The 11963-nt window shown below is 39.9% G+C and overlaps 2 protein-coding genes and 1 long non-coding RNA gene across 3 annotated transcripts; all 3 read right to left on the minus strand.

Annotated features, from left to right (window-relative positions):
* Positions 1-2484: 2484 nt before the first annotated feature.
* Positions 2485-5383, minus strand: LOC127537026 (uncharacterized). Its single transcript, XR_007946331.1, has 2 exons — positions 5281-5383; positions 2485-4614 (listed from the first exon to the last, which is right to left on the minus strand). It is a non-coding gene; the product is annotated as an uncharacterized LOC127537026 (long non-coding RNA).
* A 1392-nt stretch (positions 5384-6775) lies between these two features.
* Positions 6776-8307, minus strand: LOC110957640 (Fanconi anemia group B protein-like). The gene is given in 3 exon segments (XM_051959449.1): positions 6776-7035; positions 7121-7195; positions 7198-8307. Coding segments are annotated over 3 exon segments (690 nt in total). The 5' UTR covers positions 7553-8307.
* Positions 8308-10443: 2136 nt separating this feature from the next.
* LOC110957638 (FA complementation group B) lies at positions 10444-11914 on the minus strand. The gene is given in 4 exon segments (XM_051958640.1): positions 10444-10532; positions 10610-10761; positions 10857-11426; positions 11429-11914. Coding segments are annotated over 3 exon segments (762 nt in total). The 5' UTR covers positions 11546-11914; the 3' UTR covers positions 10444-10532; positions 10610-10686.
* Between the last annotated feature and the right edge of the window lie 49 nt (positions 11915-11963).

Genomic DNA, 11963 nt, shown 5'->3' on the forward strand with positions numbered 1-11963 from the left:
ATGATGTCGTGAAACAGCGCGGTATCTATGACGTTGTCTTCACCACCATCACCAATGAAAATCTATGTGACGTGACTAAAGCTGTGCCTCAGTTCAGGGGCCGCATCCTTCAAAGGCTGCATTTAAAGACCAAATCCATCACATTGGCGTGACAAGGCTGTCCCACTTCAAAGGATTCTTCAAATTCGGGTGAGAAATTAGGTCTTCTTTTGCCTGGCTGCAAAGAATCCATTCCAACCTGACCCAAGATTCATTGCGTGCTGGTGACATTTGTATTGAAGACACTATGGCAGACTTCCCCCACCACATGATTAAGTACCATTAATGTCTCTGGCTGTGGTCTGATTGTTATCTGTCAACAGTGGTGTCACAAAGGGAAGCATGTGAGCAGTTCGTGACGCAAGTACAAATACCCGCAAAGGCCAGCATCATATGATGCCTGACTGTAAGGATGCAGCCACTGAATTGGCACAGTTTAAGGCAAAAATCATGTCAATGTAATGTTGACAACTTAAAAAAGAGGATTCAACCACCTACACAGCTACTGTAACTCTTAGTGCAATGCAGGGCTGTCATCTGTACTGAAAATTCAAAACAAGGATTCTGATCCATTACAAGCGAGAAAAGCAGATAATATGATGAAGATTAGAGGAGTTGTCTAACTAGCTTGTCTACTTCCTCTCCTTCTTTACACATTTTATGATGCATGATCTAGCATTTATCTTGCTTCTCAGCAGGTAAAGGGACAATGACGACACTGACGTGATCAAAATGAAATAGACTGTAAAATCACAAAATTGTTTGGATTTGAACATTGTTGGAAACATTTGGGATAAAGTAAGTCAACAAAACGCTCTGGTCTGGGCAGTTTTAGACACTAATGTGGAATCTGAGAAGACCCCTGGTTTGTATCCATCTTATATGAAATCTGACTATCTCTATCCATGTCACCTGACCAGCTAAGGAAGGCCTTGGTATGTCATTGAAATTTCCAGGAATACAAAGTAAGTGAACCTTACATGAGATCAGTAGTTTTATCAGATCTCAACAAACATATTTAGTGTTCATATACTATGAATTTATTGCCCGCTGGCAGGTTTGAAAGGTGTGTTATTTTATTTTAAAATCGCCAAAATGATACAGTACACGGCACCACAGCATTGGTCCAGGTGTTTGCCGAAAAGAAGGAGTAATATCATCTAAAATTCCTTTATTCTAAATGGTTCATTAAAAAATGCCAAAAACACTTTTGTAATAACCAGATTCTGTTAAAACAAGGTGACTCGCCTGTGTAAAACAGGCAAAAATTTAGGGATTTTTCGGTTGAATTTGCAGGCTCTGTTTACACAGAGGAGCTAAGACAAATCAAAAATGTAAGAAGCAAAATATCTATAGTATGAACAGCCACCAATTTTTCAGTGTTTGTAACACCTCTGGGTGCTATGGAAGCCCGTTTCCTCATTTGAAAAAGAACTGGCAGAAACCATGTCATAATAATGAGATAGAAAGTCAGAATTATGACTCACAATTACTATTATGACTTTGTATCTCATAATTTTGAGATAGTCAGTCATAATTATGACTTACGATCTCGTAATTATGAGATAGTAAGTCATAATTATGAGATTGTAAGTCTGTATCTCATCGTTATGAGCTAGCATGACTTTTTTCAAGTGGTGGAATTGGGCTTCCATAGAGCACATGGAAAATGTTGATTTTTTTGGGGCGGGGTTAATAATACAATTCCATTTTTTCTTTTTTCTTTTATAATATAATGTATGACACTGTAACTGTTATATTTCATTAAATCCATTTCTGCCCACAGTGAGTAAAAATGTGACAGAAGCAAAAAAAAAAAAACCACACCCAGAAACAGTGTGGTTGTGGTTTAAAGGGTTAAAAGCTATTCATTATGCATGTACAATTTTCTGTTTGTACCATTATGCCTTAGGACCCAAAAAATGGCTGCTAAGTTGTAAGCAAAAGGCGCAACCTCAACTAATTAGTTACCTCTAATTATTTCTGTAGATGTCCTAAAACAAGAGAGTATCTAGGTTAAATAATTGAAATAACAGAAACACAAAATTTAAATGTTGCTAACTCGCGCATTTTTTTGTCTTTAAAATAGAACACTGTCTCACATGGGAGCTCTGTGTATTCAGAGACAGTATTCACATCTGCTACTGTATGTGGACTGTACACTTAGCATTATATTGTAGATAGAATCAATGGTCGCCCACTCCGTTTGGTTGACCCAGTGAGTTCCAGACTCTAGGGGAGAGGAAAGCCTGTGACCCCGATCGATAACAGCTGACTGCATGCAAAGACCAGTGGCCTCATCACAAAGCATCAGTTAAAACATGGCTTAGCAGCATCATTCACTATTATGGAGGTCTCGAGGCACACGCTATGATTCAAATGGACACAGAAGGAGCCACCCAAGTAACGAAAACATAAAAGAAATGACATAAAGCTAAACTGGGTGCTGTTTATCATTCTCAACTTTATTACACTGTTGAATTAAGTTTCATTTAAACTTAACAATGCCCTCTGATGCTGTTAAATGTTGGGTCATATATGCAAACACGTATATATTAAAGACCTGTATTCTAAAAAGCAAAGCAAGAGATAAAATGCTTAATTTCAATGTAAATCAAACTATTAGAATACAATTTAAAAATACTGATGTAGTTAATAAATGACGGCATTCAGAAACGTGTTATTCTGCTAATTCTATGGTAGTGTAGGTTTATTTTAGAAAACTTGAATTGAACTGAAATATTAGCCATGATGAATCATAAAGATGCTTTTGGTGAACCAAAATTTTAATTACAAAATTATTCTATAGGTAAAGATTTATGACATATGCCCGTCACTGATCGCTTTCTGACTGTAATCTTTACTCTTAACTCAGTTTTTTTGTCTGAAGCATCTGAAGAAAAAAAAACCAAACAGATTTTCCAACCATCTTAGCTGTTTGATCCTGCATGAGAATGTTGACACAGAAACCAGAGTTAAAACTCCAGTAGAGAGTATAGTTAGCTGATGCTGATTGGCTTTTTTGACTCGTGCGAACTCCCTTTGGCAGGGACTTCAACAAAACAGGCGTTCATTCATATGTATAGGTCCAGTACTCTGGCTTTAAGCAAAATTGTGCGATTAAAAACTAATTGTTAATTATATTTTGATTTTACGTAATTGTTTTTGGCTGATTATGTGCTAATTTGCTTCTATCTCATACATCTGACTTACCATTAATCATTTTTATGATGAATAACTTTTTGTTTTTTGCTGATTAGTTTTGTTATCCGGGCAGAAATAGGCTTCCATACTAAAGTGACAATAAAAGGCTGGTACAGGTGTTAGAAAATGTAAGGATCTGTCAAGTGCGCTAATAAACTAGACAGGATGTAGACTTTCTTTTCTCTGTGTGTGAGATGTTTCACAGCAACAGCATTATTTATCTGATGCGTCTTCATTCACCACTTAGGTGAGGGGGGCTTCAGCAGAGGGTAGAAACCCTGCAGTCTTCTTCCACCATTCAGGGTAAATAGAAGTTAACAGGCAATAATGGGATGACAAACCATATATTTTATTGGGGTGGTGGCAGTCTGGGCTCTAAGGGAACACCAATGCAATTGAATTGTCCCTTCCACATGTGATTCATTTCCCCCTGGCCATTTTCTGGTGTTATTTACTGTGCGGGAGTCAAAAGTCTTCCTCGGTGCAAGAAGTGACAGAGGTGTTGGTATCGCAGCCAAAAGGGGAGGAGGGCGTTTTCTGCATGTGAGGGATTAAAGCAGCAGAAAGGAAAAGTGCTCGTGTGTGATCAGCTTGCGTAGTGGCTGAAGTTGAGCTCGCGAACAGAGCCGCAAACTGGAGCTTTATTTACACGCCAACATGACAAAAATAGACTTCCTACTTCTGTAACATTTCATTAACCCACAGCGGTATTACCAACACAAAGTAACACAATAGAAACCACTCATGAAAATAGGAAATTTTGAAGTATTTTGCTTCAGCTATTAGAGCAGTCCTGTGGCAATGAGTCCAGTGGTAGCAGTTATGCCCAATGAAGCAGAGACATTAAAGGTGTAAAAGATGGGGAATTTATCTCTCCTTAGACTGAGTAATACAAACAGATGGTAGAGCTCTCAGAACAAACTAAATTGGTTTCCCACTGGGAGGGGAAAAAAAGCCCTTGACATCCATTTCAGCCAACACTACTGGTCAAGCTGCCGCAGACTTTTTGTATCTAGCAAAGTGGAGGTTGCTTTAAATATCATTTGATGCTTTTTTGGATGGATGCCGTTGTAAACACAGCACTAACAGGTTGTGCAGCGTCACAGGAGAAACAGCCTCCGTGAACTTTTTTTCCCCTTTACATCATTCCCCATCAAAACAACCGAACCATGAGGGAAAGTACCACTAAAAGCTTTCAGTCAACTGCAGCCTATGAGCAGATGTATGAAGCTTTGCACTGCCATCATCTGCTGTCTTTATTCATAACACAAACAGTTTCTCACTCCAGGATGAAAGTGATCTCCGTCTCCCACTGAACAGCACGCAGAAGCCGCGGCGACAGACAAAAGAGCGCGTTTGAACACAGAAGGTCTGAAAGGGACATGAAGAGAAGAATAAGCTGTGCAGAGAGCAGTATCACAAAGGTATCAGATTAAGGCTGTGAAACCCAGGAGGTGATCCAACAGAATTGGGCTGAGGTTCTACACGGCAATAGACGCTGGATAGATAGGAACCCCAAGAGGCTGTCTGAGCGAGTAGACACTCACAGTTCAGCTCAGTACAGCAAGCCGGCAACAGGGCTAGGAGCTCAAGTGCAGTTGAAAATGAACAGAACATACACGATTAATTGTCTTTTTGTCATTACAGGTGACACTATTAAAGATTCTGTCCATTAAGACAATGCTGGAAACAGATGTAGTGATGGGAATTGTGTGTTCTATGTCCTCTGAGTGTTTAAGAGAGCTGCAAAATCCCCTTCGAGTTGGACTTCAGACACACTTTGGATCAGCTTACGATACCTCCCCACATCCACCAGAGGGCTCAACCTCATCCTCGTCCTCTCTACATCCTGCTGCCACACCTCCCTACACTTCTGAAGACCCTCTACAGAACTTAGCTCATGGGTTCCCTCATGTCCAGTGCTCTTCTTCTTTGATTCTTCTTCGTCTTCTTCACAGAGTAGCAGCGACACATGATCTCTGAGTGACACCACCTCTTTTTCCAGTGCTAAAGCAAGCATTTGTGCTGTACCCTCACCTCTTATACCTTTGACCAGCTGGACGGAGCAAGAAGCAGGGAGGTACGCCAACAGGGAGTCCAAGAACTGGAGCATCTGTAATTGGCTGCAAAGAAAACAGAGTTGGATTTTGCTTGCTATTCCATAATACATGCTGCAATTAATTTTAAAAAGACTGAGGTTTCTTGAAGTCTTTTTGTCATATCTTGTCACTTGTCAGCCAATTCCCAACCAGCTACCTGTTCAGGGTTCATTTGCAGGATTTGTAATTTTAAGCGCTCTGCTTGCCAGAGAATCTTAATCTATTTGATACGGTGAAATATCATGCAGACACACGCCTTCGTCAACTTCAAAGCCTTGTCTACTTTGAATCTGTTAATATAAATTGAGCAGTGGCCACCTCTACTTGCAGAACTACCTTTCCTCTTTCTTTTACATAAAACTGAATAATGCAAGAGATTTCCAGATGTGGTGTTTCAACCAGTACACAAGCAGTAAGACTACATTTGATATTCGACTGAATATCTCAGATTTTTCTGGCTTTGCACAATAATCAAATTAGGAGCAAGTCGCGTTTCAGATCATGCAAACTTTTTAGGAAGTTCTTCATAAGAAAAGCTATAACCTACAGAAATGGCAACCAGACAGCAGAAAGTAAAGGCAAAATGTAAGAACTTCTTAAAGGTACACTGTGCAATTAATGTTAATACTGCTATGGAGCAATGTTGTTCTGTGTGGACCCTATTTTTACTTCTTGTTACTCTGCCAAGGAATGCAGTGGAGTTATGTGATGATAGGCATTGGTTTGTTTGTCTGTTCGCAACAGTACTCAAAACAGACAAACAGATTTCGATGACATTTTCAGGGAAGGTCAGAAATGACACAAGCAACAAGTGATTAGATTTTGGGAGTGGATCCACGGATTTGTTAAAGACTTCTGTATCGTTACGAGATAGCAGCACGGCGTCACTGTAACTATGACAACAAGTGAGCACTATGTCAGCTGCCTGCTGATGATCATGATTGTGATCCTATTACAAACTGACTGCTGCGGACTTATCTGTCAGAAATAATAGAAGGAACAATTGATTAAATTGTGGAATGTTTCCGTGTCACATCAATTCCCACCTCCAGCTACATATTTAGGTCACGCGATTCAGCATCCGTACATAACATACACATATATAATACACACCTGTGCTCACAGCAAGTGTTTGTGGGTACATCTATATTAAATGGCCACATTCTATGTTGCCGAGATTTCTGATCATCAATAACTAATAAAGGAAGGCTGCATTGCTGACAATGCCATATGGGGGAATGAACGGCCTTGGAGGAGATACTGCGCTCTCTGAATGCTTTTCTTGTACAGATATTTTATGCAGAGGGATATTTAATTTCAAGATAAAAATCTGCATTCTTTCACTCTGTGAATTGATAATTAAACTACATTAACTAAAAGTAAGAACAATATAAACCAAAAACTCTGAGGTCAGTAATATTTATTGGTGTCATTCAAAAAAAAAAAGATTTACTGGAATGGACAGACAGTTCCCCTTGGAAAGGGGTAATCTGATGCCAGCGCAGCAGCATGAGAGCAGATGGTCCTGAAGAATTTAATAGTAGATACTCAGGGCTCACTTCTATCTTCTTACAGCCCACTCTTTTCTGAATCCAGCCATCTATATCACCTAAACTGTAATCAGGTGAGTCTATGTGGAAGACCCAGCGATCCAGCACTGCCAACAGACTCAGCAAGTCCTCTCTCGCCTCATCTGGGCAAAAAAAAAACACCAAGACAAAATAATAAACATCCATGTGTGCATTAAAATGTCAAGTTGCATGCTTTTGTGAGTTTACCTGTTTTGAGTTGAGGGCTTTTCAGCAGCTGCGATTGGAGATCATCATTAATGTCTAATACAACTTGGCCACAATGAGAACAGCCGGCGTTGGATTGCTCAGGAGGGCAAAAGCATCTTGTCTTTGGATGTAATGGAGCATGACACTGCACTTGACACAGCCGGAGTTCAAAAGAGGTGTCAGCTTGGTCACCGCAGTCACAGCCAGTCTGCATGTGTTGAGATCATTGGGTCTGCTGGCGTTATGCTGCTTGCTTCTTTTGGCTGCGGGCTCCGAGAACGTGGAGGCAGAGGAGGATGATGAGGGGCAGGGCGCGGGGAGCCGGAACACTTGGCTCCGGGTCTGGATGACTGCGGGCGTTGAGCTTTGGCTCGCCTCTGTCAGGATGGATAAGCTCAAAGTGCTCACTGGTCTGGAACAAAAATAACACATCACTAACAATCAGATATCACATGGACAGCGGATAATCGCGCTGGACATCAGATGCAAAACTACAGAGTGGGTGTGTGAGTGAAGGTGTGATTGCTTGTGGATTGATTATCACCAGTATTTCCAGGTGGTGAAACTATATCAAGCGGACCAGTCAAAACAGCAACATGTGGGCTCTTGAGGCTGTCGTGCCAGAAGTAGTTTTCCTCTGCGTGTTCCCAAATGAGAAAACAAGAACAGGTGGATGGAGGAATCCGATAGCTTTTTGTTTTCACAAAAGGATCTTGGAGAGTTATTAAAAACTTGTTGCCATGGTGACCACCTCATCACCTTGCATCTGTCTTGCAGTTTGGGGCAATCAAAGAGGCAAATAAACATCTTTACTAAATTAGTGTTGGGTTTCTTTACAAGAATGCCTCATTAATTTAGTCACATGACAGCTTTTTTTTTTTTTTTTTTAATTTACCCACAGAAGTTGAGATAAATCTAATCGAGCAGCAATGACATGGTCTGACAGATGGACAGTCGTACTTCTCACTGGATTAAAACACGGAGTGCCATATCAATATTGCCCGTGTCTTTGCATTGCATGGATCCACTCAACTAGATCGACTCATCATGCCTGACAGGACATCAAGTTGACAGAGCATATTAGAAGAGTCACTACAAAGTGTTGGGCCATATTTCAGACATACTTTGGTCCATAAAGCTCACATAGAAAAACATTTGGATTACTCTTCGATTTAAAAAAAAAAAAAACTTTACCGAGAGCTGTCACTACTTAGTATCACTCCAACAATCATTCGGTCCTCGGCGATACGATGCCACAGCTTGTCAATGTGAGGTTTTGAAGACACTGCCGGCATGTATTGCATCTTGTCATCCAAGACCTCGTCCTTTGACTCATCATCGCAGTCCCACAGAGCAGTTAGGCCTTCCTAGACGGAGAGCGCAAAGACTATAATCAGCAATGACAAGTGTGTGACAGCAGTGACACCAATAGCAGTTTGTGTCAGACATTTCAGTTTGAACAACAGCCGTTTAGGCACAGACGTAGTGGATTTCATTGGAAAACAAAGAATGTTGCTTTTGGTCAGAAGAGAGGGAAGTATTTGTAATGTGCTTTTCAGAAATGTTTGTTTTGGAAGATGAGCCGTACACCGCAGGTTTTTAATTAAATATAACACATGCCAGCGTGATGGTAATTTCCTTAATGAATGCCACTGAAAATTAAACAGCTAGTATCTGGATTACAAATTAAAAATGTCTTGTTCCAATGTTCTGTGCCATTTTTTGTTGGCTAAATTTAAATCTGGCCAAGAAACCACAGTTAAACAACATGTCCTAATCTCCTAAGTACTATAACTAACATTTCTGATAAGAAAACAGTATATTTTAAATAAATAGTGCAATACAATACGCATTTTTTGTCATGGCTGCACATGTAGTGATTCCTGAATGAATGCTACTAATAATTAAAAAGGCAGTATCCGGATTATAAATTAAAAATGTCTTGTTCTAATGTTCCATGCCATTTTTTGTTGACTAATTTTAAATCTGGCCAAGGAACCACAGTTGAACAAACATGCTCTAATCTCCTAAGTGCAAAAACTAACATTTCTGATAAGAACACACAAAGTAAGTTGTGACTAAACACTGTAACACAGCATGCAGTTTTGTTTCATTGTCATGGTTGTACAAATATATTTCTTTACATACACAGTACCTGCTCATGCTGGGTGAGAACAGTCTCTCTTTCTGAGACCACATCACTCAGGACCTGGACTGACTGCTGCAGAATTCTGTCCTTCACTCTCGCTTCTCTCTGGAGCTCTTGAAGCACGACCAATCCACTCTAAATTAGAAATCATATTTGATTGACAGTATACATTATAAATTGGACATGCAACAGGAGAAGGGTGGCATCTCAGACAAATATCATGATTTGGTCAATGACTTTGCAATATAATATGAATAGGCAATACAGATTAAATTACATTATCATCAAAACATACATACAGATATTTTAATATACATCCCTAAATGATGTATGCAGAACAATGAATTAATAATACGAAGGACATTGTTTTACATGTGTAAAACTAAAATATGAATTATTTATTTATTTTGCTATAACCAATAATTATTTACACAATTTTGTAAGAAAATGTCCTAACGAAACTAAAAGTTTACTTTCAGCTATTATTATTAAATGGTTACTATAAAAACGTCGAGAGCTCAACAGTTGATTGAAATGATCAAAAGTGCAACATGGTCACGTGCAATCCAAATTGCAAGATAAACACAAGTGTGTCGCAACATACCATTATAATTAAAGTACTGTGGTGTTACCAGCATGCTTTGGCCAACAAATCACACTGTCCACACATAAGGGAACTTGTTTGTTTGGTACAGGTATTTTCAAACCAAATAAAACCTACTTATATAGCACATTTAAACCTACCCGAGTTGACCAAAGTGCCGTACATGCTATAACACAGGCAGCAACAAAATAATGTGCAAAATATCAAGACAGAATAAACCTAGAAAACTCAATTTGTAAAAGAAATAAAATGGAAAAAATACTCAAGCAGGCAAACCTCAAATCAGGTTATTAAGAGCACCCAGAAGAAGTCTAAGGTACACCTGTGCACTAATCATGGTGTCTAATCAGTATCTTGATATGGAACACCTGTGAGGAGGGATGGATTATCTCAGCAAAGGAGAAGTGCTCACTGTCACAGATTTAGACAGATTTGTGAACAATATTTGAGAGAAATGGTGACATTGTGTATGTGGAAAAAGTTTTAGATCTTTGAGTTCATCTCATAAAAAATGGGAGCAAAAACAAAAGTGTTGTTTATATTTTAGTTGAGTGTATTATAAAAACTCACCTGCAATCTGGATTCTAAAGCCTGAAGAGTGAGGAGATAGTTCTCTGCTGGGGAGGAGATGTCTTTGGTGCTTCGGTGTCCTGGTCACGCTGAAATATATATATTTTGTAAATGTATGTAAATAAAAAGTAGAATACTGTAGCTTATTGAATACAAAAAGCCTTACAGAATATGAAAGGCCACAGAGGTCAGTGATGAGAAACTTTTCTAGTTGCTGTCCTTCTGCATGTTGATCCTTAAAAATCAGCAGCATCTGCTCCGTTCCACATCCCAAGAAGTCATCCGAATGGACTGAGCTGACTCCTGACCAGAGGGAGGCTATCTGGAGAAGAGTGGTAAACAAAGAGGGCTTGCTAAAACCTAGAAAGTCAATGTGAGTAGATCAATGATAATGACACCCCTGTTTTACACACCTGAAAGGTTTCCTTCCATACAGCACAAACATGCCCCTGGTGAAATGATATGACGAACAAGCAGCCATTCCTTCCAGTGTCAACAACCTGAATATTTTCCGGTTGCTCAAAGGGTAGTTGACACGTTTCTTTTACTGCTCCGTTCTCAAAATAAACAAGTTGCTGTTTAGATGTTGCTGCAACCAGAGTGCATTTCAGGGCACCATCCACTCTGTCAGCCTTGAGCACAAAGATGCACTGTGTGATGCAAATGTAGGGATGAGGTAAGATCAGACTGCCATCAAACGCTAGCCCATCCTGAACAAAGTAGCCGACAGTTTGGCTTGTAGATTGGTTAACCAAGGATTCCTCTGACACGTTTTGCAGCCCAAGAACAAATATCTGTCCTTTGTGGAGAGGAAATTCTGCAGCAACAACATGGGGAAAACTGAATGGAATCTGCTTCACACCTCCTGCCTGCAGAGATGTATAAAATACACTATCTTCATGGGTCCACAATACTGTGGGGCCCTGCAGGATGTAAACATTCTCCTTCATCTGATATGAAAGTTTAAACTCAATGCCAGGGCTCCCAGTCTGTTTGAGCTGCTCAGTGTGATGAGGCTATACTGGAAGCTCTGTGGTTTCTCATCTTTCTTTGTCACTAAAACACATGCAGTGTGTGTCTCTTCTGAGCATCTGTGGCACATTTACATGTTACAATATCCACATGAGCTGATCTTTTCCTGCTGATGACAGCTGCTCCATCTGCTGCCTTCAGGAACGCGCTGTCTCCCCGTTCAAACGAAAGGCTGCAGAATACTAACTCGCTTCTTTCGCCGTCATTTGTCGCCGAGGCTCGTTTGCGGTAAATAAGATTATCTTTCCATGCAGGGAAAGTCGGTGGGGATTTCGATACAAATCGTCAGGGAGCAGTCCCTCCATTGTGTAACAGAGAAGCGTCAAATTCCTACCAGTTCGATTCCGTCCTTATTGATGGCTTGTGGTAACGAAATTCCACGAGTTAGGCGCTGTAAAATTTATGAGATGAGTGTCACTAATGTGTATAAATGGGCGTTTTTGCTAAATTTTTCTCGTGACTGAAAAAATAGCCGTGGTTCAATGTTT

Source organism: Acanthochromis polyacanthus, chromosome 14, assembly GCF_021347895.1.
Source record: "Acanthochromis polyacanthus isolate Apoly-LR-REF ecotype Palm Island chromosome 14, KAUST_Apoly_ChrSc, whole genome shotgun sequence".
Taxonomy (NCBI): domain Eukaryota; kingdom Metazoa; phylum Chordata; class Actinopteri; family Pomacentridae; genus Acanthochromis; species Acanthochromis polyacanthus.